The sequence below is a fragment of the Schistocerca serialis genome, chromosome 5, assembly GCF_023864345.2.
Source record: "Schistocerca serialis cubense isolate TAMUIC-IGC-003099 chromosome 5, iqSchSeri2.2, whole genome shotgun sequence".
Classification (NCBI taxonomy): Eukaryota; Metazoa; Arthropoda; class Insecta; order Orthoptera; family Acrididae; genus Schistocerca; species Schistocerca serialis.
In genome coordinates this window covers 72,909,660-72,936,813 of record NC_064642.1, presented here as the reverse complement: position 1 = coordinate 72,936,813, position 27,154 = coordinate 72,909,660, and the positions used below count along the sequence as shown (strand labels likewise).

Here is a 27,154-nt window from a genome sequence, read left to right as displayed (position 1 = left end):
TACTGAGTTACAAGGGGAATGCTCCTCTGTGGCCAGATGGTGAGACTTTGGGTCATGTTGGGTGACTGCAAAGATAAGGCACAGTTTTTGTACAAAGTTTGGTGGATAATTATGGTCTGGAAAGGCCTTGTCAAAAACCTCGGTGTATTTCGAGAGGGACCACTCATCACTGCAGATGTAATGGCCACGGGTGGTTAGGCTATATGCAAGGGACTTCTTGCCATAGAACGAGTGGCAGCTGTTGAAGTGGAGGTATTGCTGATGGTTAGTAGATTTGATATGGACAGAGTTACTGATGTAGCATCTTTAAGGGGGAGGTCAACTTCTAAGAGATGTGGCTTGTTGGGTCGAGTAAGAACAGATGAAGCGAATGGGGGAGAAGGTGTTGAGGTTCTGGAGGAATGTGGATAGGGTGACGTCACCCTCAATCCAGATCACAAAGATGTCATCAGTGAACCTGAACCAGGTGAGGGGTTTAGGATTCTGGGTGTTTAAGAAGGATTTCTGTAGACGGCCAATGAATAGATTGCCTTAGGACGGTGACACTGAAATGATTGTAATTCATGATGAATCAGGAAGGAACATCATTCACAACTCCTGGCTTATTTTTAAAATTAACTGTAATTATCCATCCATTGACAATATGCTCCCAGATGTGGGAGAACTACTTGCGATGTTACCATTTAGTGTACTTTGCGACTGCAGCCACCAAATCCAAATACACTACAGTAAGGCATAAGCAACTCTTGCTTCTGTAAAAATACTTTTTCAGTAAAAAAAGACCTTACCACTATCATTGTCTCCATATAAATATAATTGTGATTCCCTTACCTTGTTTTTAAATGAAAAGATGCATTGTAACGGTTAACTACATCCTTCGACCCGTCGCCATATACCAATTCACATGGACTCAAATCAATTACATTTCACTTCCATAACTGGAATGATTTAAAATACTTGTCAATAAATTGAATGCAGTTCCAGTTAGATATAAAAAAAAAGATATGTGTAGTTGATCTCAGACATACAATTCACCTGGTTACAAAGGTGAACAATAAATTACAATTAATTGAATTACAGTTCAATAAAGATGGGGCATCACTTTTAGCAGTATACAACAGTGCATTCCTGTGTGACTTGCATGGCTGAATATAAAAAAATCCAAACATTGCCCAAATATCAATGAACACTGTTGCCTAATATCAATTCAAACATTACTTCCAGCTTTGCAATACCCATGAACGTGTGAGTCTTATACATGTAGCAAATGAAATGTCATATCTCACTGAGGAATGTGAAACTTTCATCTTAGGACAGGAGCATGTAGAGAAACTATGGCTCATGTTTAAAAGAATAGTCGATTATGAACTAAATAGATAGAGACCAAGCAGAATAGTTTTTGATGTAAGGGACCCTCCACGATATGCAGTCACTGTAAAGAAACTTCTGAAGAAACAAAACTGCTGCATGACAGGTGTAAAACAAATCAAAGGGCTATAGATAAAGAGATGCTGAATGAAATGATTTAGCTGGGTCAAGAAAGCAATGCAACATTATCAAAAATCTTTCACAAAACCCAATGACATTCTGATCAAATGTGAAGCCTGTTAGTGGCACCAAAGTTAGTGACCAAACACTCATGGACAAGACAGATACTGAAACTGAGAGTAACAAAGCTAAAGCAGAAACACTTACACCTGTTTTCAAATGTTCCTCCACAAAGGAAATCCCAGAAGTAGTGTCCTAATTTAATTCTCATACTGCTGCAAAGATGAATGAAATAGATATTTGTGTCAGTGATGTTGAGAAACAGTTGAAGTCATTAATATTGAACAAAGCACCAGGGCCTGAGGGATTCCCCATCAGATTCTATACCAGATTTGCAGGTGAGTTGGCACCTGTTTTATCCATAATGTACTGAAGACCTCTTGAACAAAAAACTGTTCCCAGTGGTTGGAAGAAAGCACAGGTCACACCCACTTACTAGATCAGCAGAAATGACCTACAGAACTACCATCGAATATCATTGACATCAATTTGTTTTAGAATCTTAGAACACATTCTGAGCTCAAATGTAATGAGATATCTCAAACAGAATTATGTCAGAGTCAATCAGCACAGATTCCAAAGACATCAATCATGTGAAACATAACTCACGTTTTTCTCACATGAGATCCTGAAAGCTAAGGATCAATGCAGTCAGATAGGTACAAGGTACAGTACTTCTTGACTTCCAAAAGGCATTTGACTTAGAATGATATGCTAGTTATTTGATTATAAGTATATTCATATGGGCTATTAAGCAAGTTTGGTGACTAGATTGAGAAGTTCTTGATGGGAAGGATGTAGCATGTTATCTTGGTCAGACAACCATTGACAGATGTAGAAGTAACTTCAGGTGAGTCCCAGGGAAGTGTGTTGGCACACTACTGATCATGTTACATATTAATGACCTTGCAGACAATATTGATAGTAGACTTTTCATACATGATGCAGTTATCTATAATGAAGCATAGTGTGAGAATGTTTATAGTCAGACCTCGGTAAGATTTTGAAGTGTTCCGAAAATTGACAATTCACTTTATCCTATGGCTACACTATCAGTGAGCCACAGTTGGAATACAAATACTTGACAGTAACAATTTGTAGGAATATGAAATGGAATGATAACTTAGTCATAAGCAAAGCATGTAGCAGACTGCAGTTTAATGGTAGAATATGAGAGAAATGCAGTCAGTCTGCAAAGGAGATTGCATACAAAACATTTGTGCATCCCATTTCAGAATATTGCTTAGATGTGTTGGATCCATACCAAATATAGTCCTATTTTAGGGTGTATTGATCAGATACAAAGAAGGCCAGTATGACTGGTCTCAGGTTTGTTTGGCCCATGAGGGAATGTCATGAAGATGATGAAATAATGAAAGAACTGAATTGATAGACACTTGAAGATAGACCCAAACTACCTAGTAAAAGTGTACTTAGAAAGTTTCTAGAACAAACTTTCAATGATGAATTTAGGAATACACCACAACCCCCTAAGTATGAGTCCCATAGAGACTGCGAACATAAGTTTAGACTAATTACAACTTCCACAGAGATATTTAAACAATCATTCTTTCCAAACTCCATACATGACTGGAATGAGCAAAGGCTTTAATGACTGGTACAATGAGATGTACCCTCTTCCACACACTTGGCAGTGATCTGCAGAGTATAGATGTGGATGCATGGTCTTCTCTAAGACAATATTCAATTCCTCTAACAATACACAGCAGAGACGATCTTTACCTCCAACACTATGTGCATCAGCTATAAGAAAGAATGAAACACTGCCCTTTTTATACTATTCGTTAGTCTCTCTCTGGCATATGTACTTTCCATTGTAGCAATACCCAGTATCCAGTTACTGGGCATGTTGTACAGCATAACTTAAGGGACTGGGTTTCTTGTACACCATATGGGCCACACGGGACTGTCCTGCATGATAATAGTTTCCCTAAACTACAGAGATGGCAATTAATTTACACAATGATTTACTCTTAACACTTTTTATATTTTTCATGTCTTCTTGTTTTCCTCTCTCCCTTTGGTTTTTTTCCCATCTCATCTTGTGCTTTTGTCTGAGTTTTTTATTGTTGTATTCATTTTACTTCTCACTCTGTCCTTTGCCATATCTGGATTAAAGCTTTCACACTGATTATGAATGTATTATCTTTGAACTAATATTGTCTCTCACACCTCACCCTTCATCTTTGTCTCATAATATCCTCATGATAGGTCGGTCGTTCTCAGCCTGAGGACTGAGGTACCTACTCCACCTTTCTAACCTTCACTGCCTGTACCATTTTCCTCCTGGAGAAAAAAGGAACAGTTACAAAGGCTAGAATAGTGACTTCTACTTTCATATGTTGTGTGTGTGTGTGTGTGTGTGTGTGTGTGTGTGTGTGTGTGTGTGTGTGTGTGTGTGTGCACAAAATTGGCTGAAGCTTAAACCACATTGGTGCTGCTGCAATTTTTAATTAAGTTACAGAAATATAGTCTTGTATTATTGTTTGCCTGTTCTTTTTGTACATTAATGTCTGTAAATGTTACAGGCCAAAGGAAGATACACATGCTTGAAATGAACTGTTGTTATGGCCTTCAGTCTGAAGACTGGTTTGATGTAGCTCTCCATGCTACTCTGTGCTGTGCAAGCCTCTTCACCTCCGAATAATTGCTGCAACCCACATCCTTATGAATCTGCTTAGTGTATTCATCTCGTTGTCTCCCTTTACAATTTTTACCCCCGCATTTCCCTCCAGTACTAGATTAGTGAGCCCTTGACGTCTCAGAATGTGGCCTACCAACCAGTCCCTTCTTTTACTCAGGTTGTGCCACAAATTTCTTTTCTCCCCAACTCTATTCAGCATCACCTCATTAGTTTTGTGACTTACCTGTCTACCATATTTTACAGACTATAAGATGCACTTTTTTCTCTGAAAAATTGTCTCCAAAGTTCTGATGTATCATATACTCAAAATTAATAAAAAAAATGTCCAGAGTTTGATTTAACATTCCCACCAGTCTTAAAAATGTCCATATATTCGATGCCATGGGGAAACTACCTCTATCTGACAACATTGGATTCGACTGGCAGCAGCAGCATGATGATTCACAAGCTTGCTTTCACTGTCTCCCTGCTGCCCCTCCATCACAAACCCAGGACACTGTCTAGCCTATGATTCATCATTGCAGTCTATGGTGCCAGTGAACTTGAGTGGAAAGTGATTTGTGTTATCGGTAACGGTACAATATTTTTGTTAGTAGATAATTTTGTAATGGTAAAAAATAAAAGGTATTCATATAATACAAGCTATAAATTGAAAGTAATAGCATGTGCAGAAGAACGTGGAAACGGAACAGCTGAGCAGCATTTCGGGCCTCCACAAACAGAAAAAACCATTTTTGACTGATGGGGTAGTAAAGGAGACCTGAGCAAAATGAGGAAGACTAAATGTGCAAATAGATGACTGAATGCAAAATGGCCAAAATTAGAAGATGACGATTTTCAGGAATTTTAAAGGTCAATTTGGTTTTATAAACTAAGAATTTGTTTTCCAATCTATTGATATAAATGGTACAAATTTTATTTATTTAAAAACTGCTTAAAAGTCAGAGTGTATCTTATAGTCTGTAGTGTCTTATAGTCCATAAAATACGGTAAATTTATAATCAATGTTAACAAATTTCTCTTCTTCAGAAATGCTTTTCTTACCATTGCCAATCTACATTTTGTATCCTCTCTACTCTGATCATCATCAGTTATTTTGCTGCCCAAATAGCAAACCTAATTCCCTCAGCATCACCTGATTTAATCTGACTACATTCCATTACTCTCTTTTTGATTTCTTTGATGTTCATCTTATGTTCTCCTTTCAAGACACTGTCCATTCCATTCAACTGCTCTTCCAAGTCCTTTGCTGTCTACGACAGAGTTACAATGTCACCAGCAAACCTCAAAGTTTTTATTTCTTCTCCTTGGTCTTTAATTCCTACTCAAAATTTTGCTTTTGTTTCAGTTACTGCATAGCATCAGGGATAGGCTACAAACTTGTCTCACTTCCTTCTCAATCACTGCTTCCCTTTTATGCTCCTCAACTGTTACAACTGCCATCTGGTTTATGTACAAATTGTAAATAGCACTTCGTTCCCTGTATTTCACCCCTGCCACCCTCATAATTTCAAAGAGAGTATTCCAGTCAACATCGTCTAAAGCTTTCTCTAAGTCTACAAATGCTGTAAATGTAGGTTTGTCTTTCTTTAACCTATCTTCTGTGAGCAGTCTTAGAGTCAGTACTGGCTCATGTATCCCTTCATTTCTTCAAAATCAGACTGATCTTTCCTGAGGCCAGCTTCCACCAGTTTTTCCATTCTTCAATAAAGAATTTATGTTAGCATTTTGCAACCATGACTTGTCAAGCTGTTAGTTCAGTAATATTCACACTATCAGCACCTGCTTTCTTTGGAATTGGAATTATTATATTCTTCTTGAAGTCTGAGGTATTTTGCCTGTCTCATACATCTGGCTCACCAGATGGAAGAGTTTTGTTGTGGCTGGCTTTCCCAAGGCTATCAGTAGTTCTAACAGAATTTTATCTACTCCTGGGGCCTTGTTTTGACTTAGGCCTTTCAGTGCTTTGTCAAATTCCTCAAGCAGTATCTTATCTCCCATTTCATCTTCATCATTGTCCTCTTCCTATAATATTGCCCTCAATTACATCTCCCTTGTATAGACCCTCTACATACTGCTCCCATCTTTCAGCTTTCTCTTTTTTGGTTTGGACTACAGTGAAACCCCTGTTTTACATTTTTGTGTGGTCCAGACTTAAAAAACACAAAATTGAGAAAAATGCAGGATCGAGGAAAATGTTAAAACGCCCCAGAATATGAGCAAAAATATTTGTAATTGACATATATGATTAAAAATCACAGTCCTCTCCAATACTTTGTACAAAATCTGCCTAAGTGATTGAAATTAAACGTACAATATAATGTTTACACAATAATTTGTGGTAATGAATTTCATTTGTTCTTACAAAATCACATGTGTAACAGCAAGTAAAAACTCATAAAAAAATTTAAATTGGTACCTGGGTACAAGGTAATCGAGATATTTTCTGACATGCTATGACCACAAATTATATGTTGAAAATGCGCATTTTTGAGAGATCGTCCTCTGTGCTTGTCCAGAAAAAAAGCAAAAATTGATGAACATGTTGAATTAAACCAAAAAAATCACAGCAGCTAAGTGGTTAAACCATAAGCATAAATGCGAACATCTAGTTAATGATAAACTTTGTCCCCATTCCTGTTATTGTTTAATGCTTTCCTTATGAGCCACATTTCTTATGCTCACCACCATTAATGTGTTATTTAAGTTGGATGAGAGAAACAGACACATGAAAAAATAGTTTACTTCCCTAGTTGACATTACAAACTTATTAAATGTCAGATCAGTGAATTTCTGTACATTGTGTAAAATGTACATTTTAAAGAAAGCTCAGGTGCTGTGGTTTCAGTTCATGTCCACTTATCACTGCTGCCCATATTTATGATCTGCAGTGTGTGGTGTGTGTGGTTCAAAGTATATACATGAGTAGTGTATATAGTTGTTGCAACTGTGTCATGTCAGATTTGAACATGAAAGTCTTTAAATTGTGCTATAGTAAAACCCGTGTTCTATTTCCATGTGACACCTCTGTCATAGCACATCATATGTATGAAAAGTATATTTTCAGCATTTTGCATAATGCTTTCAGACCATCCTGCACTCCCAACATTGAAGGGCCACTCCCCCTCTCCACACACCCAGTAGGTGAGAACATTTTACATGTGTCAGTGTGGGGTGGTGATTACACTGGCCATTGGGTGACTTAACAAGTCGCCAGCCAATAACAGTTCACTAGCCGGAAATGGGTGATGTTTCCTTGATTATGACCAAGCATATTCCTTGAGATTCAGTGTCTGAATTTAAATGGTTGACAATTTATATTGTTGCTGAATACGGTACATTGGAAATACAAGCAAAAGATGAGACTGAGTTATAAGTGGTACAAGAAAAGGTGTTGGCTGGGTCCTTTGGTCACGTATTGGCTCAGTCCAGAATGCTTCACATCGACTGTCTTATTTTTCCATTACCGCTACAACCTAGCAGTAGTTGTATCATGATTGTGTGATGAAGCTAAATGTTGCAAGTTGTGTTGGCAACACTGATTGTGGATTACATCAGCATTTCATCTGTCTCCCCTCTCCATAATGGCCTAGAATATTTCCTTAACTCCACCACCACCCATAGTGTCAACCATCCCCATGGTGCCAACCATCTGTCTTTTGTGCCACTTAAACTCATTCAATCACATCAAATGTCAATAGAAAGGAATCAGGACAAAGTCAAGGCAGATATTGAGCACAAACTTAGAACTGAGGTAAACCTTACAAGGAAGAAATGTAAAATCATGGAATTTTTAGCATTGATATTATGGATTTTTCACAGGAGCTGCAAATTTATGTTGTAGAATCGCAAAAAAATATAAAATTGGAGTATGTAAAATCCAAGTTCCACTGTAGTTTTCCATCTGAGCTCTTGGCATTCATACAGGTGGTTCTCTTTAATTTTCTTGCAGGTGGTATCTATTTTTCCCCTTGTGATATATGCCTCTAAATCTTTGCATTTGCCCTCTAGCCATTCCTGCTTAGCCATTTTTCACTTCCTGTCAGTCTCATTTTTTTAGACATTTGTATTCTCTTTTGCTTGCTTCATTTATTGCATTTTTATATTTTCTCTTTCATCTATTAAATTCAATATCTCTTGGGTTGTCCACCCACAGATTTCTACTAGACCTCATCTTTTTACCTACTTGATCCTCTACTGCCTTCACTATTTCCTCTCTCAAAGCTACCCATTCATCTTATATTCCTTTCTCCTGTTCTTGTCAATCTTCCCCTAATGCTCCATCTGGAACTCTCAGCAATCTCTGGTTCTTTCAGTTTATCCAAGCCCCCTACCCTTAAATTCCTACCTTTTTGTAATTTCAGCAGCTATAATCTACAGTTTATAACCAATAAATTGTGACCCGAGTCCACATCTGCCCCTGGAAATGTCTTACAATTTAAAATCTGGTTCTGAAATATGTGTCCTATCATTACATTATGAATCTGAAACCTCCCAGTGTCTCCACATATACATCCTTTTTTATGATTTTTAAAACAAGTGTCAGTGATGACTAAATTATGCTCTGTGCAAAATTCTGCAGGAGGTTTTCTCTTTCGTTTCTTTTCCCCAGTCCATATTCACCTCCTATTTTTCCTTCTCTTCCTTTCCCTACTGTTGAATTCCAGTCCCCTGTGACTATTAAATTTTCATTTCCCTTAACTATATAAATAATTTCTTTTTCCTCACCATACATTTCTTCAATCTCTTCATCATCTGCAGAGCTAGTTGGCATATAAACTTGTACTACTGTGGTTAGTGTGGGCTTTATGTCTGTCTTGGCTATAATGAATCATTCAATATGCTGTTCATAGTAGGTTATCTGTGTTCTTGTTTTCTTATGCATTATTAAGCCTATTCCTGTATTACCCCTACTCGATTTTGTATATATAACCCTGTATTTACCTGACCAGAAGTCTTGTTCCTCCTGCCACCAAACTTCATAACTCCCACTATATCTAGCTTTAACCTGTGCACTTCACTTTTTTAATTTTCTAACCTACCTGCCTGATCAATGGATCTGACAATCCGTGCTCTGATCCGTAGAACGCCAGTTTTGTTTCTCCTGATAACATCTTCCTGAGTAGTCCCCACCCAGAGATCTGATTGTGGGACTATTTTACCTCCAGAATATTTTACCCAAGAGGATGCCATCATCATTTAACCACACAGTCGAGCTACATGCACTGAAGAAAAATTATGGCTGTAATTTCCCCTTGCTCTCAGTCTTTTGTAGTACCAGCACAGCAAGGCCATTTTGGTTGATGTTACAACACCAGGCCAGTCACTCATCCAGATTGTTGCCCCTGCAGATACCGAAAAGGCTGCTGCCACTCTTCAGGAACCACACATTTGTCTGGTCTCTCAACAGGTACCCCTCAATTGTGGTTGCACCTATATTACAGCTATCTGTATGGCTAAGGCACGCAAGCCTCCCCACCAGTGGCAAGGTCCATGGCTCATGTGGAAGTGCACTATAAGGTTTAATTGCATGAAAATGCAAAAATGGTGATTGCAGAATTTCACGTGATCCTGAAAATGGAAATGAGCGTATGGCGTCAGTGGCCGGGAGTTCCCAGTCAGGAAGTTCGACCGACAAGTGCAAGTCTTATTGAGTGCGACACCACATTGGGCTACTTCCACATTGACAATGGTGATGAAATGATGATGAGGACAGCACAACACCCAGTCCCTGAGGGGAGAAAATCTCCCTACCCAACCACGAATCAAACCCAGGCCCCCGTGCTTGGCATTCCAACGTGCTGACCGTTCAGCTATTGGGGTGAACCACATGATCCTAAAGTTGTAATATAAAACCTCCATGTGTAGCCAGAGTCTCTCAGTGTTATGGCATAGAATATAAGAAGGGTGGGATACATTTCTTTAGAATCTTCTCTGCACAGTTTGTATGTGAGTTCACAAATTGTCAACAGTGATTGCTGGCTGATCGTGACAGACAAGTTGTTGATCAGTCATATCCTTTGTGTATCCATTGGGTGACACATCATGCAAACATACTTGTGTCCAAAGCAGTTGTATGAATAATTGTTTGACAAAGGCTTGCATATTCCATGTGACATATAACCAGTTTTTACACTATGAAAAAGTATTAGCACAACTGTCCAAAATCACCCCCGCAATTGCAGTGGTGAAATTAATTGTTCTATCGCGGCACAAAATAAACATTTGTACAAAATAGTCACCATCCACAATTTTAAGTGTTCTATCATGGCACGAAATAAACATTTATAAGAAATAGTCACAGTCCACAATAACACTGTCTGGCATTGGTAGTTCAATTAAGCAATCCCATGATGAGTTTCATAGAGTTCAACAATCATTGGTTTTGATGACAATAACATTACACAATATTTGTTCGTCACAACACAGATTAGTCAAACTTTTCATTTTTTTAGATGACAGAAATAACTCATAAGTTTTCTACCTACTGAAGTTCATGAGTTTTGTGATTGTTGGTGCACATATTTTTGTGTACAGAATGTTCATAATTGTGGTATGAGTAAACAACAAGAGCACATCTGACATAGATGTTACTCAAATGTAATAGGGCTGAAAAAATCTGCCTACCAAGTGGCAACAGGAGAACACACATATAAGAGATATTACTTATACAAGCTTTCACAGCCAGTGCTCCTTCTTCTGGCAGAAGGGTTGAGGAAGGAAGAGGGGTGAAGGAAGCAGACTGGTGAGGTTTAGGAAAAGAGGTAGAGATCGGAAAAGTCACCCAGAACCTCGCATCAAGGAAGACCTACCAGATGGGATGAGCAGGAGAGACATTGTCAGGAACTGTACTAGATGAGATTTGAAGACCTGAGAGCTTAAAGATGGTAGGTAGGGTAATGTGCAAGACAGAGATTACTGCTAAAACATCCTAAACCTCACCATACCTTTTCCTTCACCCCCCTTCCTTCCCGTTCAAACCTTCAGCCAGAAGGAGAAGCAACTGGCTGCAAAATCTTGCATACGTAATACCTTTTGTGTGTATATTCTCCTCTGTCACTTGGTAGGTAGATTTCTTATCTATTTAATTACATTATATCTTCAAACATTGATTATTTTTGTTGATATAGATGTTGCTCATATACCTGCGAACTGTGAATGCTTATTTTGGATGGTGGCCAACTACATATAGACAGTTGTAAAAACAAACTGTTATTTTGAAACCTACACAATGCTTTAAAGTTTGGCTAGGTTGGAACTTACTGTTTTTGACGAACTAAAAGAACTTATGTGAGTTTTAATTATACGAAAGGTTGCTAGTCAAAAATTAGAAAAATGTGTGGAACTATTATCCTTACACACTGTGATTCCCCTTGTCTATATGTGTCAACATCATATTGCAAATTAAGAGCCAGTAGCTTGAAATTAAGAATTATTGAGTTAATTGATCAATGCTTTCTGTCAAATTGTAGAGAAAAATTAAGGTGGCAAAAATATGTAGACAAAGTTCAGAATCTAACAGTGGTTCTGACAAAAACTGTGATGGAAAGTGGGGCAACTTAGGAATTTGAAGTGTAATTATTTCAGAGGATAATTAGTTTAAGGTAATTTACAGTACTTCACAAGGAAGTTGGAATGCTTACCTTCTGAAAGCTGTAGGTACTGTATGGAATTATGCTGTTGGCTCATAGGTTTGTGCACGTAGCAAACTGTAGTGCTAATTTTAATTAACTGTAACTTTTAATTATCAGTGCTTTAATGAAAACTAATTACACAGATGCAATCAGAACAATCAAAATGAGCATCTGAATAATAAACTGTAATTGAAATCAAGTATAAATAGGATCTTGAGATTTTTATGTAGTCTTAAATGTCAACAGATAAATGTATTGAAAAAATAATATAAATTAGCAGAGAAAAAGTTATTTATGGGACTAAAAGGACATAGCAGATGGGAACGTGCTATACCAGAAGCTCCCAGTTTCAGTGTGATGTCGCCTTTCTACTACTTTGTAAAATCCTCTAACGTTATTATGCTTGTTAATTGTTCACTCTAAGAACACTCTTGGCACAGTGGCTGATGCAAGTTGCTGCTTTGATAGAAGTTAGGAGATGGCATATGACCTTGTACCAATACTCACTTGTTTCCAATACTACCATCTTTGGCATTCAGTACCGTGTGCAAAGAGTGTGTGGCATAGAGCGCCATAAATATCGATATTTGTTCTGTGCGTGAGTGTGCTATCTTTGAGGAGAGGGCTTTGAGCAGGACGTTGGACGCTAACGGCAGTTGGCCTCCGGACTTGTATCTGTGTAGAAGCTAAGTGTGAATAAATCTGTATCTGAGAGAATTCTAGTTGTTTACCTACAACTATTCCATATTCCCTCACTGGTGACCCCGTTTTTGTGTAATACGCGTCCGAGTTACCGCTCGAAGGTTATTTACGCACCTACCGCGTCGGGTTTCTCCGCGATCGCGAGGGCCTTTGTTCAGCTCCAGACAATGGCCTTTCAGCATTCACCGCCGCCCGGATTCCAGTAACATCTCTCCAGCACTCCTGCCGTCGTAGTGGAAATGCCGCACGAATTTTCGGAATCCTTCAGCCAGAACATGCAGTGGAATTCATCGACTGCCGCCAGTTTCTTCCAACCGCCAACGGTCGTGGACTCTGGCTTTGTTAGCCGGGACCTTCCCACGTGTTCTCCACAGAGTATTGGTCGGAACATTCCTACTCCTGTGTCGAACACACAATTCAATACAGTTCGTGGCGTCGAGTGAGGTTTTGCTACTTTGGAAAATCCAGTAGTAAATTCAAACTCGAATCAGTACCCGCCACGTGTGTATCCTTCCGCGCTCGCCAAACAGCAAATATCACACCGAGTGTGCATCCTAGTGGACGTGTGTGGGATCCTTGTGTTGCTTCTAATCAAGTCAACAATTCTGTGCTGGACAGTAATTACTCCGACATCTACAACCAGCCCCACCACTCACGGTTGAGTGAATACCGTGTGCATAACGGACATTCATTGGCGTACTTAAGCACTTGTGGCTTCTCTCCGAGCTACCACGTCAATGAGAATGCACATTTTGATGACGATCCTCACACCGTTCGAGCGTCCGTCGCTTCTCAGCCGCCCCCCCCCCCCCCATCAAGTGAATTTCGCAATTCCTGCATTACGGGAAGCCAATAATTCGGACTCGCAATCTTCTGCATGCTCTACTTCCGTCCGAAGTAATAGGCGCACCTCCGCAGTGACTGCAGTGCCGAATCTGCCAAAATTACCAGACTTCAAACCCGCTCACCCGGAGTTCTGGTTTAACCTGGTTGAGCAAACATTCAATGTCTGTGCTTTGGACGACGACGCACGCTTCGCTTGCCTCATGAACCATCTTCACGACCGCGTCAATTTAATTTACGATCTGGTCAAAGCACCCCCCCTAGCAGGGAAGTATGCTGTGGCGAAACAGACGATACTGGAGTGCGTCTCTAAAACCAGGAGAGAAAATGTGCGACAGCTCATCTACGAAGAGCGTCTCGGCGACAGGTCTCCGTCCCAGCTGTGGCGGTGCATCCGTCTTCTCGTTGATGAGCAAGCTATGCCTGATGACATGCTCGCAGAAATCTGGACTGAAAAGCTGCCTTTGCCTGTCCAGACTGCAATCTCTGCGTATGAAGATAGGCCAGTAAATGAACGTTTACGCGCCGCCGACAGAGCATACTCCACCAGGCAACGTGAGCTCCGTGCACTGCATTCTGGACGTGACCGTACTAAGATGCTTTCTGATGCCACGCCCTTGTCTGGTGCTGCTAGTAACAAGTTTGTTAAACTAGCCGCCCTGCCTGCACCTTCAACTCCCCGCAACGACAGTGCATCGGCCTCTGTGGAAGACTCTGGGGCACATACTCCGTCACCTAGCAACTACCCACAGGAGCACAGGCCCACCCAACCTTACTGTTTCTTCCACGCGAGATTTGGGGAGCAAGCTCGCAAATGCCAGTCACCGTGTTCTTACCCAAACTCCAACCGCAGGTAGGCTACGGTGCCACCTCCTGCGATGTAAACAATGGGCACCATCCTATGTTGCACTCCGTTTCGGACAATAACAGTAAGTGTGGTCGAGTCTATGTTCGCGATTTATGATCAGGTGTATGTTTTCTGGTAGACACTGGCGCAGACGTCTCTTTGCTGCCGGTTCGCCTAGCAACCAATAAAGTGCAACCACACAAAACAGTACTTTGCGCAGTGAACTTGTCTACCTTACAGTGTTCGGGTTCCACTTTGTATACAGTGAAACTTTCGCCCGAGTGCAAGCTGGAGTGGACGTTTCTAGTGTCAACAATTGAAGAACCTGTTCTCGGAATTGATTTCCTCAAGCACTATCAGTTGTCACTAGATTTTGTGCAAAATACTGTGTTTTACTCCCCCCCCCCTTAACAAACATATTCCTTTCGCTTCGCCGAGTGACAGTTCGGCTAACACCAAACATGTGTGCTATGCTAAGAAGTGTGTAAACCTATCCTGGGAGCTGCAATCTTGGACAAACAAGTGGCTAGTGGAGTGTGCCAAGTCTTCGAAGTTGCGGATGGAATGTACGGAAATGCTGCTGCATCTCCGCGACATACACCACGAGTTGGCCTCCACATAACAACGCCTCGCGGCACTACAAGCAGACGACTCGTCGGCTTCAGGCAAGGTCAGTCCATGCCAGTCGGGTGTTCCCGTGTCCGCGCACGTAACGACAATGTTGTGAACTCTGTAAACTGTGTCAGCACCCCCTTTTGTAATGATAGGGTATGCCCGAGTGCTCATGCTCCTTGCGTTCCGAATGGACAATTAACTTGCCAAGCTCGTGGCAATGAACTGCGGCCATCTGCTGTTCGGCCACGCCCACTCGCGCCTACAGCGCTCGTAGCGGCACGGCCCGCTACCAAGAACCAGTGTACCAACCTCGCCCATGTTAACACGTGTGCGGCCTTTACGCAGCCTACGAGCGGGTGACACACCTGTACTTCCGTGCCCTCAGCGCCACAGCTTGGCCTGTCCGCCACTGCCTGCTCCGCTTCACAGACATCTGACTGTCGTGCCGCGCCACGTATTGCAGTAGTCACTAATGGCACAGTTCATCGGTTACGTCTAACCGATGGGCCGCCCATATCGCAACGCCCACGCCGCCTCAAGCCAGAATTTATGAAAATAGCAAAAGAATAATTGGACGATCTGTTACAAAAAGGAATATCTGAACCTTCTTCCGGTTGCTGGGCTAGTCCTATCCTGTTTGACCAAAAGAAAGACGGTACTTGGCGTATGGTCGGAGACTATAGGCGTTTAAATGCCCGCACCATCATTGATAAATATCCAGTCCCACACATTGCAGACTTCAATCATGCACTCGCAGGTGCAAAGTACTTCTCTGCTTTTGACTGTAAGCACGCATTTCATCAGATTCCTATGGCTCTGGAGGATATTGAAAAGACTGCCATAACCACTCCCTTCAGGCTGTTCCAATACAAATTTATGCCGTTTGGGTTGATAAACGCTCCCCAAACGTGGCAGCGTTTCATCAATCAAACTTTATCCCATCTAGACTTTTGTTTCGTACACATGGATGACATATTGGTTTTTGCTTCTACTTTGGAACAGAGTGAGGAGCGTGTTCAAGTCATGACAGATATTTTAGCAGCCGCTGGTATTGAACTGAACAATAAAAAGACTCAATTGCACCAGTCATCCGTCACATTCCTAAGTTATGTTGTGTCATCGGACGGTCTGACACCACCACAGGACAAGATCAAGCCTGTTCTCGAGATGCTACGCCCTCAGACCTATAGGGAATTATGCAGGTTCATCGGAACAGTTAATTATTACCAGAAACATTTGCCAGCCACTTCTGCGGGGCAGGCTCCTCTCACAGATGTTCTCGCTGGCCCACAAACTTCTGGCACCCGCCAGGTACCATGGACACCGGACATGGACAAGGCATTTAATGAACTCAAACAGCTGTTGGCCTCCGCTGTCACTATTGCTCACCCACGAGCGGACGCCACAATGTTTATCACTACTGACGCTAGTGACAATGCTATCGGCGCAGTACTGAGTCAGACATACAATGATGTTACGACCCCCCTGCAGTTTTTCTCAAAAAAGCTAAACAACGCGCAGAAGAAATACTCAGCATTCGACAGAGAATTACTTGCAGTTTACAAGGCCATAAGACACTTCAGAACTGATGTTGAGGGACGAGATTTCTATGTGCTCACTGATCACAAGCCGTTGGTTCCTGCCATAAAAAATCCTGCGGCTGATCCGCCCCCACAGCGCTTTCATCACATCGATTACATCTTGCAATTTACAAATGACATTCGCTACATCCAAGGAGCAGACAATGTGGTCGCTGATTTTCTCTCACGTGTTGGTGCTGTCACAACCTTAATTGAGTTAATGGACATACCTCGGCTGCAATCAGCAGACCCCGATACCATGCAGTTAATTTCAGACCACAGCTCATCTCTCCAACCGGTACGCTCTACTTTCCCTGGCATATCTGACTTAGTGTAGTGTGATGAACTGACTGGTACGTTGCGGCCATTCATTCCTAAGCCCCTTCAATGCCAGGTCTTTGACAAACTGCACACATTAGCACACCCTGGTGTCAATGCTTCCACCCGTCTGGTAGCTGAACGGTTTGTCTGGAGAGACATGCGCCGTGACTGTCAGCCTTGGGCAAGGCCATGCATGGTGTGTCAACAGAACAAAGTTTCCAGGCACACTTCTCCACCCCTTGGCTGTTTTGCCCAACCGCCAGGCCAGTTTCACCATGTTCATGTCGACCTCGTAGGCCCTTTGCCCCCCTCCGAGGGTTTCCGTTACTTGTTTACAGCCATTGACAGGATGACTCGGTGGGCTGAGGCTGTGCCTATTCCGAACATTACCTCTGAGACAGTAAGTCGAGCATTCTTAGATTCGTGGATCTCTAGATTTGGCTCACCTGTTTACCTCACCACTGACCAGGGGCGACAATTCGAGTCTTTAGTTTTCTCTGACTTATGTAAAATGTGTGGTATCGTTAAAACTCATACTTCTGCATACCGCCCCCAAAGCAATGGGCTTGTCGAGCGATGGCATCGCACCTTAAAGTCTGCCCTGCGTTGCCATGACTCACTATGGACAGAGGCACTGCCCTTCGTGCTTCTTGGCCTTCGTGCGACTTTCAAGGAAGACTTCAAGGGTTCCGTAGCCGAGTTTGTGTATGGCCAACCTCTGGTTTTGCCTGGAGAATTAGTCACTCCGACCCCACTTCCACAGCCCTCTGAACTCCCTTCACTTCTCGAGCGGGTGTGCTTGCACTGCAGCAAATTTCAGCCACCACCTCCGGCTGCTCATACACCTCCGCGCATGTACGTACCACGCACGCTAGACTCTTGTGAGTACGTGTTCCTCAGAGACGACTCAGTCAAAGCCCCGCTTCAGTCGCCCTACACAGGTCCTTACAAGGTCGTCAAACGCTCTGAGAATAACATGGATCTCCTCATAAAAGACTCTGTAATCGAGGTCTCACTCAACCGAGTGAAACCAGCTTTCCCCTAGCAGGGAAGTATGCTGTGGCGAAACAGACGATACTGGAGTGCGTCTCTAAAACCAGGAGAGAAAATGTGCGACAGCTCATCTACGAAGAGCGTCTCGGCGACAGGTCTCCGTCCCAGCTGTGGCGGTGCATCCGTCTTCTCGTTGATGAGCAAGCTATGCCTGATGACATGCTCGCAGAAATCTGGACTGAAAAGCTGCCTTTGCCTGTCCAGACTGCAATCTCTGCGTATGAAGATAGGCCAGTAAATGAACGTTTACGCGCCGCCGACAGAGCATACTCCACCAGGCAACGTGAGCTCCGTGCACTGCATTCTGGACGTGACCGCACTAAGATGCTTTCTGATGCCACGCCCTTGTCTGGTGCTGCTAATAACAAGTTTGTTAAACTAGCCGCCCTGCCTGCACCTTCAACTCCCCGCAACGACAGTGCATCGGCCTCTGTGGAAGACTCTGGGGCACATACTCCGTCACCTAGCAACTACCCACAGGAGCACAGGCCCACCCAACCTTACTGTTTCTTCCACGCGAGATTTGGGGAGCAAGCTCGCAAATGCCAGTCACCGTGTTCTTACCCAAACTCCAACCGCAGGTAGGCTACGGTGCCACCTCCTGCGATGTAAACAACGGGCACCATCCTACGTTGCACTCCGTTTCGGACAATAACAGTAAGTGTGGTCGAGTCTATGTTCGCGATTTATGATCAGGTGTATGTTTTCTGGTAGACACTGGCGCAGACGTCTCTTTGCTGCCGGTTCGCCTAGCAACCAATAAAGTGCAACCACACAAAACAGTACTTTGCGCAGTGAACTTGTCTACCTTACAGTGTTCGGGTTCCACTTTGTATACAGTGAAACTTTCGCCCGAGTGCAAGCTGGAGTGGACGTTTCTAGTGTCAACAATTGAAGAACCTATTCTCGGAATTGATTTCCTCAAGCACTATCAGTTGTCACTAGATTTTGTGCAAAATACTGTGTTTTACTCCCCCCCCCCCCTTAACAAACATATTCCTTTCGCTTCGCCGAGTGACAGTTCGGCTAACACCAAACATGTGTGCTATGCTAAGAAGTGTGTAAACCTATCCTGGGAGCTGCAATCTTGGACAAACAAGTGGCTAGTGGAGTGTGCCAAGTCTTCGAAGTTGCGGATGGAATGTACGGAAATGCTGCTGCATCTCCGCGACATACACCACGAGTTGGCCTCCACATAACAACGCCTCGCGGCACTACAAGCAGATGACTCGTCGGCTTCAGGCAAGGTCAGTCCATGCCAGTCGGGTGTTCCCGTGTCCGCGCACGTAACGACAATGTTGTGAACTCTGTAAACTGTGTCAGCACCCCCTTTTGTAATGATAGGGTATGCCCGAGTGCTCATGCTCCTTGCGTTCCGAATGGACAATTAACTTGCCAAGCTCGTGGCAATGAACTGCGGCCATCTGCTGTTCGGCCACGCCCACTCGCGCCTACAGCGCTCGTAGCGGCACGGCCCGCTACCAAGAACCAGTGTACCAACCTCGCCCATGTTAACACGTGTGCGGCCTTTACGCAGCCTACGAGCGGGTGACACACCTGTACTTCCGTGCCCTCAGCGCCACAGCTTGGCCTGTCCGCCACTGCCTGCTCCGCTTCACAGACATCTGACTGTCGTGCCGCGCCACGTATTGCAGTAGTCACTAATGGCACAGTTCATCGGTTACGTCTAACCGATGGGCCGCCCATATCGCAACGCCCACGCCGCCTCAAGCCAGAATTTATCAAAATAGCAAAAGAATAATTGGACGATCTGTTACAAAAAGGAATATCTGAACCTTCTTCCGGTTGCTGGGCTAGTCCTATCCTGTTTGACCAAAAGAAAGACGGTACTTGGCGTATGGTCGGAGACTATAGGCGTTTAAATGCCTGCACCATCATTGATAAATATCCAGTCCCACACATTGCAGACTTCAATCATGCACTCGCAGGTGCAAAGTACTTCTCTGCTTTTGACTGTAAGCACGCATTTCATCAGATTCCTATGGCTCTGGAGGATATTGAAAAGACTGCCATAACCACTCCCTTCAGGCTGTTCCAATACAAATTTATGCCGTTTGGGTTGATAAACGCTCCCCAAACGTGGCAGCGTTTCATCAATCAAACTTTATCCCATCTAGACTTTTGTTTCGTACACATGGATGACATATTGGTTTTTGCTTCTACTTTGGAACAGATTGAGGAGCGTGTTCAAGTCATGACAGATATTTTAGCAGCCGCTGGTATTGAACTGAACAATAAAAAGACTCAATTGCACCAGTCATCCGTCACATTCCTAAGTTATGTTGTGTCATCGGACGGTCTGACACCACCACAGGACAAGATCAAGCCTGTTCTCGAGATGCTACGCCCTCAGACCTATAGGGAATTATGCAGGTTCATCGGAACAGTTAATTATTACCAGAAACATTTGCCAGCCACTTCTGCGGGGCAGGCTCCTCTCACAGATGTTCTCGCTGGCCCACAAACTTCTGGCACCCGCCAGGTACCATGGACACCGGACATGGACAAGGCATTTAATGAACTCAAACAGCTGTTGGCCTCCGCTGTCACTATTGCTCACCCACGAGCGGACGCCACAATGTTTATCACTACTGACGCTAGTGACAATGCTATCGGCGCAGTACTGAGTCAGACATACAATGATGTTACGACCCCCCTGCAGTTTTTCTCAAAAAAGCTAAACAACGCGCAGAAGAAATACTCAGCATTCGACAGAGAATTACTTGCAGTTTACAAGGCCATAAGACACTTCAGAACTGATGTTGAGGGACGAGATTTCTATGTGCTCACTGATCACAAGCCGTTGGTTCCTGCCATAAAAAATCCTGCAGCTGATCCGCCCCCACAACGCTTTCATCACATCGATTACATCTTGCAATTTACAAATGACATTCGCTACATCCAAGGAGCAGACAATGTGGTCGCTGATTTTCTCTCACGTGTTGGTGCTGTCACAACCTTAATTGAGTTAATGGACATACCTCGGCTGCAATCAGCAGACCCCGATACCATGCAGTTAATTTCAGACCACAGCTCATCTCTCCAACCGGTACGCTCTACTTTCCCTGGCATATCTGACTTAGTGTAGTGTGATGAACTGACTGGTACGTTGCGGCCATTCATTCCTAAGCCCCTTCAATGCCAGGTCTTTGACAAACTGCACACATTAGCACACCCTGGTGTCAATGCTTCCACCCGTCTGGTAGCTGAACGGTTTGTCTGGAGAGACATGCGCCGTGACTGTCAGCCTTGGGCAAGGCCATGCATGGTGTGTCAACAGAACAAAGTTTCCAGGCACACTTCTCCACCCCTTGGCTGTTTTGCCCAACCGCCAGGCCAGTTTCACCATGTTCATGTCGACCTCGTAGGCCCTTTGCCCCCCTCCGAGGGTTTCCGTTACTTGTTTACAGCCATTGACAGGATGACTCGGTGGGCTGAGGCTGTGCCTATTCCGAACATTACCTCTGAGACAGTAAGTCGAGCATTCTTAGATTCGTGGATCTCTAGATTTGGCTCACCTGTTTACCTCACCACTGACCAGGGGCGACAATTCGAGTCTTTAGTTTTCTCTGTCTTATGTAAAATGTGTGGTATCGTTAAAACTCATACTTCTGCATACCGCCCCCAAAGCAATGGGCTTGTCGAGCGATGGCATCGCACCTTAAAGTCTGCCCTGCGTTGCCATGACTCACTATGGACAGAGGCACTGCCCTTCGTGCTTCTTGGCCTTCGTGCGACTTTCAAGGAAGACTTCAAGGGTTCCGTAGCCGAGTTTGTGTATGGCCAACCTCTGGTTTTGCCTGGAGAATTAGTCACTCCGACCCCACTTCCACAGCCCTCTGAACTCCCTTCACTTCTCGAGCGGGTGTGCTTGCACTGCAGCAAATTTCAGCCACCACCTCTGGCTGCTCATACACCTCCGCGCATGTACGTACCGCGCACGCTAGACTCTTGTGAGTACGTGTTTCTCAGAGACGACTCAGTCAAAGCCCCGCTTCAGTCGCCCTACACAGGTCCTTACAAGGTCGTCAAACGCTCTGAGAATAACATGGATCTCCTCATAAAAGACTCTGTAATCGAGGTCTCACTCAACCGAGTGAAACCAGCTTTCATTGAGCCTCAGGTGAACCTCCCTGATTCTGCCCCTATTTCTCTCACTCCTGCTTCGAGCGGCTATCCATCTTCCCACACCATGCATTCGGGTATTGATTCTCCACAGCGTGCTTCTCTGCCGAGCACTGCTCCCTCTCCGCGTTCATCTAATTCGAGTGGCCAATCTTTTCTGGGCTTCACTCCTCACAGCCCTCGCAGTCGAACTGCCAACCACTCGGATTCTACCATTGTGTTACCATCTTCGTGTGACAGCTCTTTGTCACGCCGTTCAATCCACGCTGGCTCCTCGTTGCCTTCGGTCACGCTTCCTCGTCTGTCAGCTGATCACCCGAGGTTGTCTCCTGCGCAGTCCAGTGCACCTACCACTTTCCTCTTAGCAGATGCTTCCCCCTGCCATGGCTTTCCCACACCTCCCTGCCTCCCTACCATTGCTCGTACAGGTGCCATCGAAGAATTCACAACACATGTGCACCCTGATGACATACAATTATCTGTTGTCGTAGATGGCAATACGGTGTGTGTGGTACTCGCGTGTGACAATATTGAGGGAGGAAGTGCAGAATCTCGTGTGGTGCGCCACTTTAAATTGATGAGAAGTGCTGCATGTGGCAATTTGCGTGCCTTTGTTAGGCCTTCTGGCAAGGTGATTCTCCGCCTGCCGGCTGACGAAGTGCTACACCTCCACTCCAGGACGGGACGTCGTCTTCAGCCGCCGGCGTCGCTCGCTGACTTCACCGTCGACGTACCGGGTTTCACCCCCCGGTCTCCTACCAGTCGACCGCTTCCGCCTGACGCAGAAGAACTGTGGGTTATCTTCCTAACTTCTCACCCCCCCCCCCCCCCCCCATTCACAGGGACGTACTCCATACTGTACGGGGGGGGGGGGGGGGGGGGGGGGCGCTATGTGGCGTAGAGCGCCATACATATCGATATTTGTTCTGTGTGTAAGTGTGCTATCTTTGAGGAGAGCTCTTTGAGCAGTCTTTGAGCAGGATGTTGGACGCTAACGGCAGTTAGCCTCCGGACTTGTATCTGTGTAGAAGCTAAGTGTGAATAAATCTGTATCTGAGAGAATTCTAGTTGTTTACCTACAACTATTCCATATTCCCTCAAGTGTCTTCATTGAATATATCAAAACCGCTTAACATTCACCTTGAAGCAGTATAATATTTCTACGATATTTCTATTTTTATGTTGCATCTGCTTTCATTTACAAGTACATAGATGCACTTAACTCAGTAGCATCTGCTAGCTAAAGTTGATAAGTTGGCTGCATTATGAACACTGTTGGTACAACCATGGTCAGTCAACTTCTATAGACACAGCTTCTGCTGTCAGTCACCAAGCTTAAGAGTCTTCTTAGAGTGAACATTTAGTATCTCCCTGGAGTAACATTCCAAGGGGAAAGGATATAATAGAGGATGTGTTAGGCACAGCCTAGTTGATGTATATATATGTCTTCTTCTAATGCTTGTTTCAAAATGCTCCAATTTTCTTTTGTTGACCATTGTATTCCTCATATTCTTTCGTTCATTTGTGTAATTTTCAAAATAGTATAGCTTCATGTAGAATTGCTATGTTGTAAACAATTTTTAAACATGAGCTTCACTATGTTGTACTCCACTTGGATTGTGCCATTGTATAATGACAACTAAATTCATAATGCATTGGACTGTATGGACTTGCATTTTACATCCACAGAGCTATGAAGGAAATGGAGACTAGATTGCTGCAATTATCAAATGATTTTGAAGATGCAACACAAACCAGAATTGCTGCTACAACTCAGAGAGCAATAAGAGAAAATATTGCTTTAAACAATGAGGTAATATTTAAATAACACAGAAGCAAATAGTTCCTAATTACATTTGTTCTGTATTGTTGTAATTCTCAGTCTAGATATAACACATTAAGAAAGAAAAGATATGAGGGAATTATAAAGTGAATTAAACTTCTGTTGGGGTGATTTCTTGTGAAAACTTTAACTTATACAAAGAGAGCATTAACACATTCTCATATTCTATAGAATTTTTGTCTTATTGAGTATGTGTGATAATAATATCTGCTGAAGTTATTAAAGTTTGGCAGCTGCACAGTGCCCTTCCGGTTATCATAAACATTTTGGCATATTGTACCACTTTATTTCTGTATTCTGTAGCCAAAAGTGATCATTTATTAGTTAGTTTCAGGTTCCACGGATCATTTCTGTGATTAATCATAATGATGTGGATTGACTCATTTTTTATTCACATGACAAATTTGTTTGTACATATGGCTACATGATGATCATTTACTAGAGTTTTGTTTTCTTTTTTTTCTTTAACAATAATACAGATGTGAGTCAGTAAATCCTACACACCACCTTTTACACATTACAAAAATAGGAATTCTTCTATTAAATAACAGGGGTTGTCAAGGAGAAATTTGTTTTCAAATTTAACAGTGCTGTTTGTCAGACATCTTATATCATTGCGTAAGTGATCAAATATTTTGGTGGTAGCATTGCGCATTCCTTGTTGTGCTAAATACAACATTAATGGGGAGATGTCATTTTCTCCCTGGCGTTGTAATTATGTATGTCTTTTTTCTGTTTGAACTCCAGTGATTATGTACAACAAACTTCATGAGGGAAATCCAGGGTGGAATAGAAACAATAGTATTTTCATTGTGTCTGTCTGCGACTAAACGCTTCCTCTATGTGGTGAAGGATTTAAAAAGACATCTACAAAATTATCGTGGATGTACACCACATATTATTCTTACTGCACTATTTGAGCAGTGTTCGCCTCAAATGTCAAGGCTGTATGGAAGGGAATGTTTGACATGGAAAGGGTGGCAACTGTCAAAATGTAAGTGCTGTTATTTGTCAGTGGGATTAATGTGAATAAAAGTGTGTAGCTGGCCCTCGGTGAGGTTGAGGTCAACATGTAGTAAAGTGGTGTGGGATTCAGAATGTGACCATGTGAAATTTAATTGAGGTTATGTATGTAGAGACTTCAAAAATATAAACAGGTCAGCTACACCATGAGCCCATATGGCACAGACATCATCAGTGTATCTAAACCAAACCAGGGGCTGAAGGCTTATGGATCCCAGGAAAGCCCCCTCCAAGCACCCATGAAAAGTTTGGCACTGGAAGGAGCCTTCCTGGTTCCATGGCCGTGTACCTGATTTTTTTTTTTTATATGTTCACCCCTCAAAGTTGAAACAGTTGTTCATGAGTAGGAAGTTGATTAAGGTGAGAAGGAAGGATGTCATACACTTGGAAGTAGGTGAGTGCCGCTTGAGGCAATGTTCATCAGCAGACAGACCATGTACATAGGGGATGTTGGTACAGAGTAAGGTGGCATCAGTGGTGAGTGCCGCTTGAGGCAATGATCATCAGCAGACAGACCATGTACATAGGGGATGTTGGTACAGAGTAAGGTGGGATCAGTGGTGACAGACAAGGTTTGGTTTAGATACTTTGATGACACCTTTGCTGTATAGGTTCATGGTGTGGCTGACCTGATAAAGTTTTTGGAATATCTAAATACATTCTCCCAGTTAAATTGAATGAGGTTCTGTTCCATGCCACTTTTCTTGGTGTTGACCTCATCCACACCGAGGGCCAGCTACACCCTTCATTTCACATTAAACCTACTAACAAACAATAGTACTTACATTTTGACAGCTGCCTTACTTTCCATATTAAACATTCCCTCTCATACAGCCATGGAATTCAAGGCTAACATATTTGTTCAGATGCAGGCTCTTTACAGCAATACACTATCATTCTCAGTTCACTCTTCACTGGGCATAATTATCCCACCATCCTAGTTCAAAAGCATATTTCCCAGGACATCACATTCAATTCTGGTACTGCTGATCCCTCCAAAAAACAACTTAGGTGTACATATCTTATCATTCAGTACTATCCTGGTCTTGAATGTATTAACCAGCCACTTCAACAACACTATGATTTCCTAAAATTGTGCCCTGAAATGAGGTCCATTCTGTCTGACATTTTGCCCACCACACCTAGAATAGTTTTTTTTCCCTCTCCCCTTCCCCCTGCGCCTACTTATGCTATCGGACTTGCCTTATGCACCTTCCTACCACCACCTGTACCAGCTCTGTGACTGGCTAAACACATACTATCAAAGGGAGAGCCACCTGTGAAATGACACATGTCATGTATAGCTGTAATGGAAACACTGTATAGCCTTCTGCATTGGTATGATTTATTTGATTTATTGATCCATTTTCATCTACAGCTGCACAATGTGCAAGAGATATTTGGATTTTTTGTTAATATTAACAGTTTTACATATAATATACCTTTGTACATAATAACACACATTAATATATCAATTACTGATGAATACTTATATAAATGTTGTTACGCTATGTAAAGAGAGATGAAATACAGATGTTCTTCTGAATGAGACTACATTGGGTAAACACACAAAAATTTGGTTTTGTAGGTATTCATTTACTGTGTAAAAGCAGTTTAGATTTGAAGTGACCAATGTTTTGTATGCGTTTAATGGTATCTGGTAAGGCATTGTATAGTTTGATACTAGGGTGGATAAGGCTGTTTTGAAATAACTTTGTGTTGGCGCTTTGAATATGTACATTCAATTTTTGTCTTGTATTATAGCTGTGTATTGTGTGATTTTGAGTGATGAGTGGTCTTTTTGTATGTAAGTTTTGCTTTAAATACATTATATTTACAAGTATATATATGCAAGGAAGTGGCAGGATCATCCTTTTTTGAAACAATGGTCTACATGATTTGCAATTATCTACCCCTTCCATTATTCTTATTTTTTTTTTATTTTTTTTTAAATTTTGAATCTTTTGATGGCACCTCCAGAATTTTCCCAGAACATAATCCCATACTGGAGGTGAGAGTGTACAACTGCATAATATACGCACTGAAGGGTGTTGTAGCTGGTACAATTTTTTAATGTACACAGCACAAAACAAGAAGAATTTAATTTTTTGTTCATCTGCTCAATATGTGCTTTCCATTTCAAGTTGTCTTGTAGATGAAGTCCAAGAAATTTGGTACAGGCTGTTTTGGCAATTGTCTGTCCGTATAGCTCTAGATTGGTTGATATAAGATTTTTTGTGTGTGCTGTGTGTATAACCATAGCTACAGTTTTTCAGTGTTTATTATTAAGTCATTGTCATCAAAGTAACATGTTAGCCTGTCAGTGGTTTCTTT

The 27,154-nt window shown here is 42.7% G+C and overlaps 1 protein-coding gene across 2 annotated transcripts in view; it reads left to right on the top strand.

Annotated features, from left to right (window-relative positions):
- LOC126481609 (cilia- and flagella-associated protein 157-like) overlaps positions 1-27,154 on the top strand; it is a 176,733-nt gene that overhangs the window by 84,358 nt on the left and 65,221 nt on the right. For both annotated transcript variants that reach the window (XM_050105482.1, XM_050105481.1), the window contains exon 6: positions 23,644-23,767. In XM_050105482.1, coding sequence (XP_049961439.1) covers positions 23,644-23,767 — 124 coding nt within the window. The remainder of the gene's footprint in view (positions 1-23,643; positions 23,768-27,154) is intronic.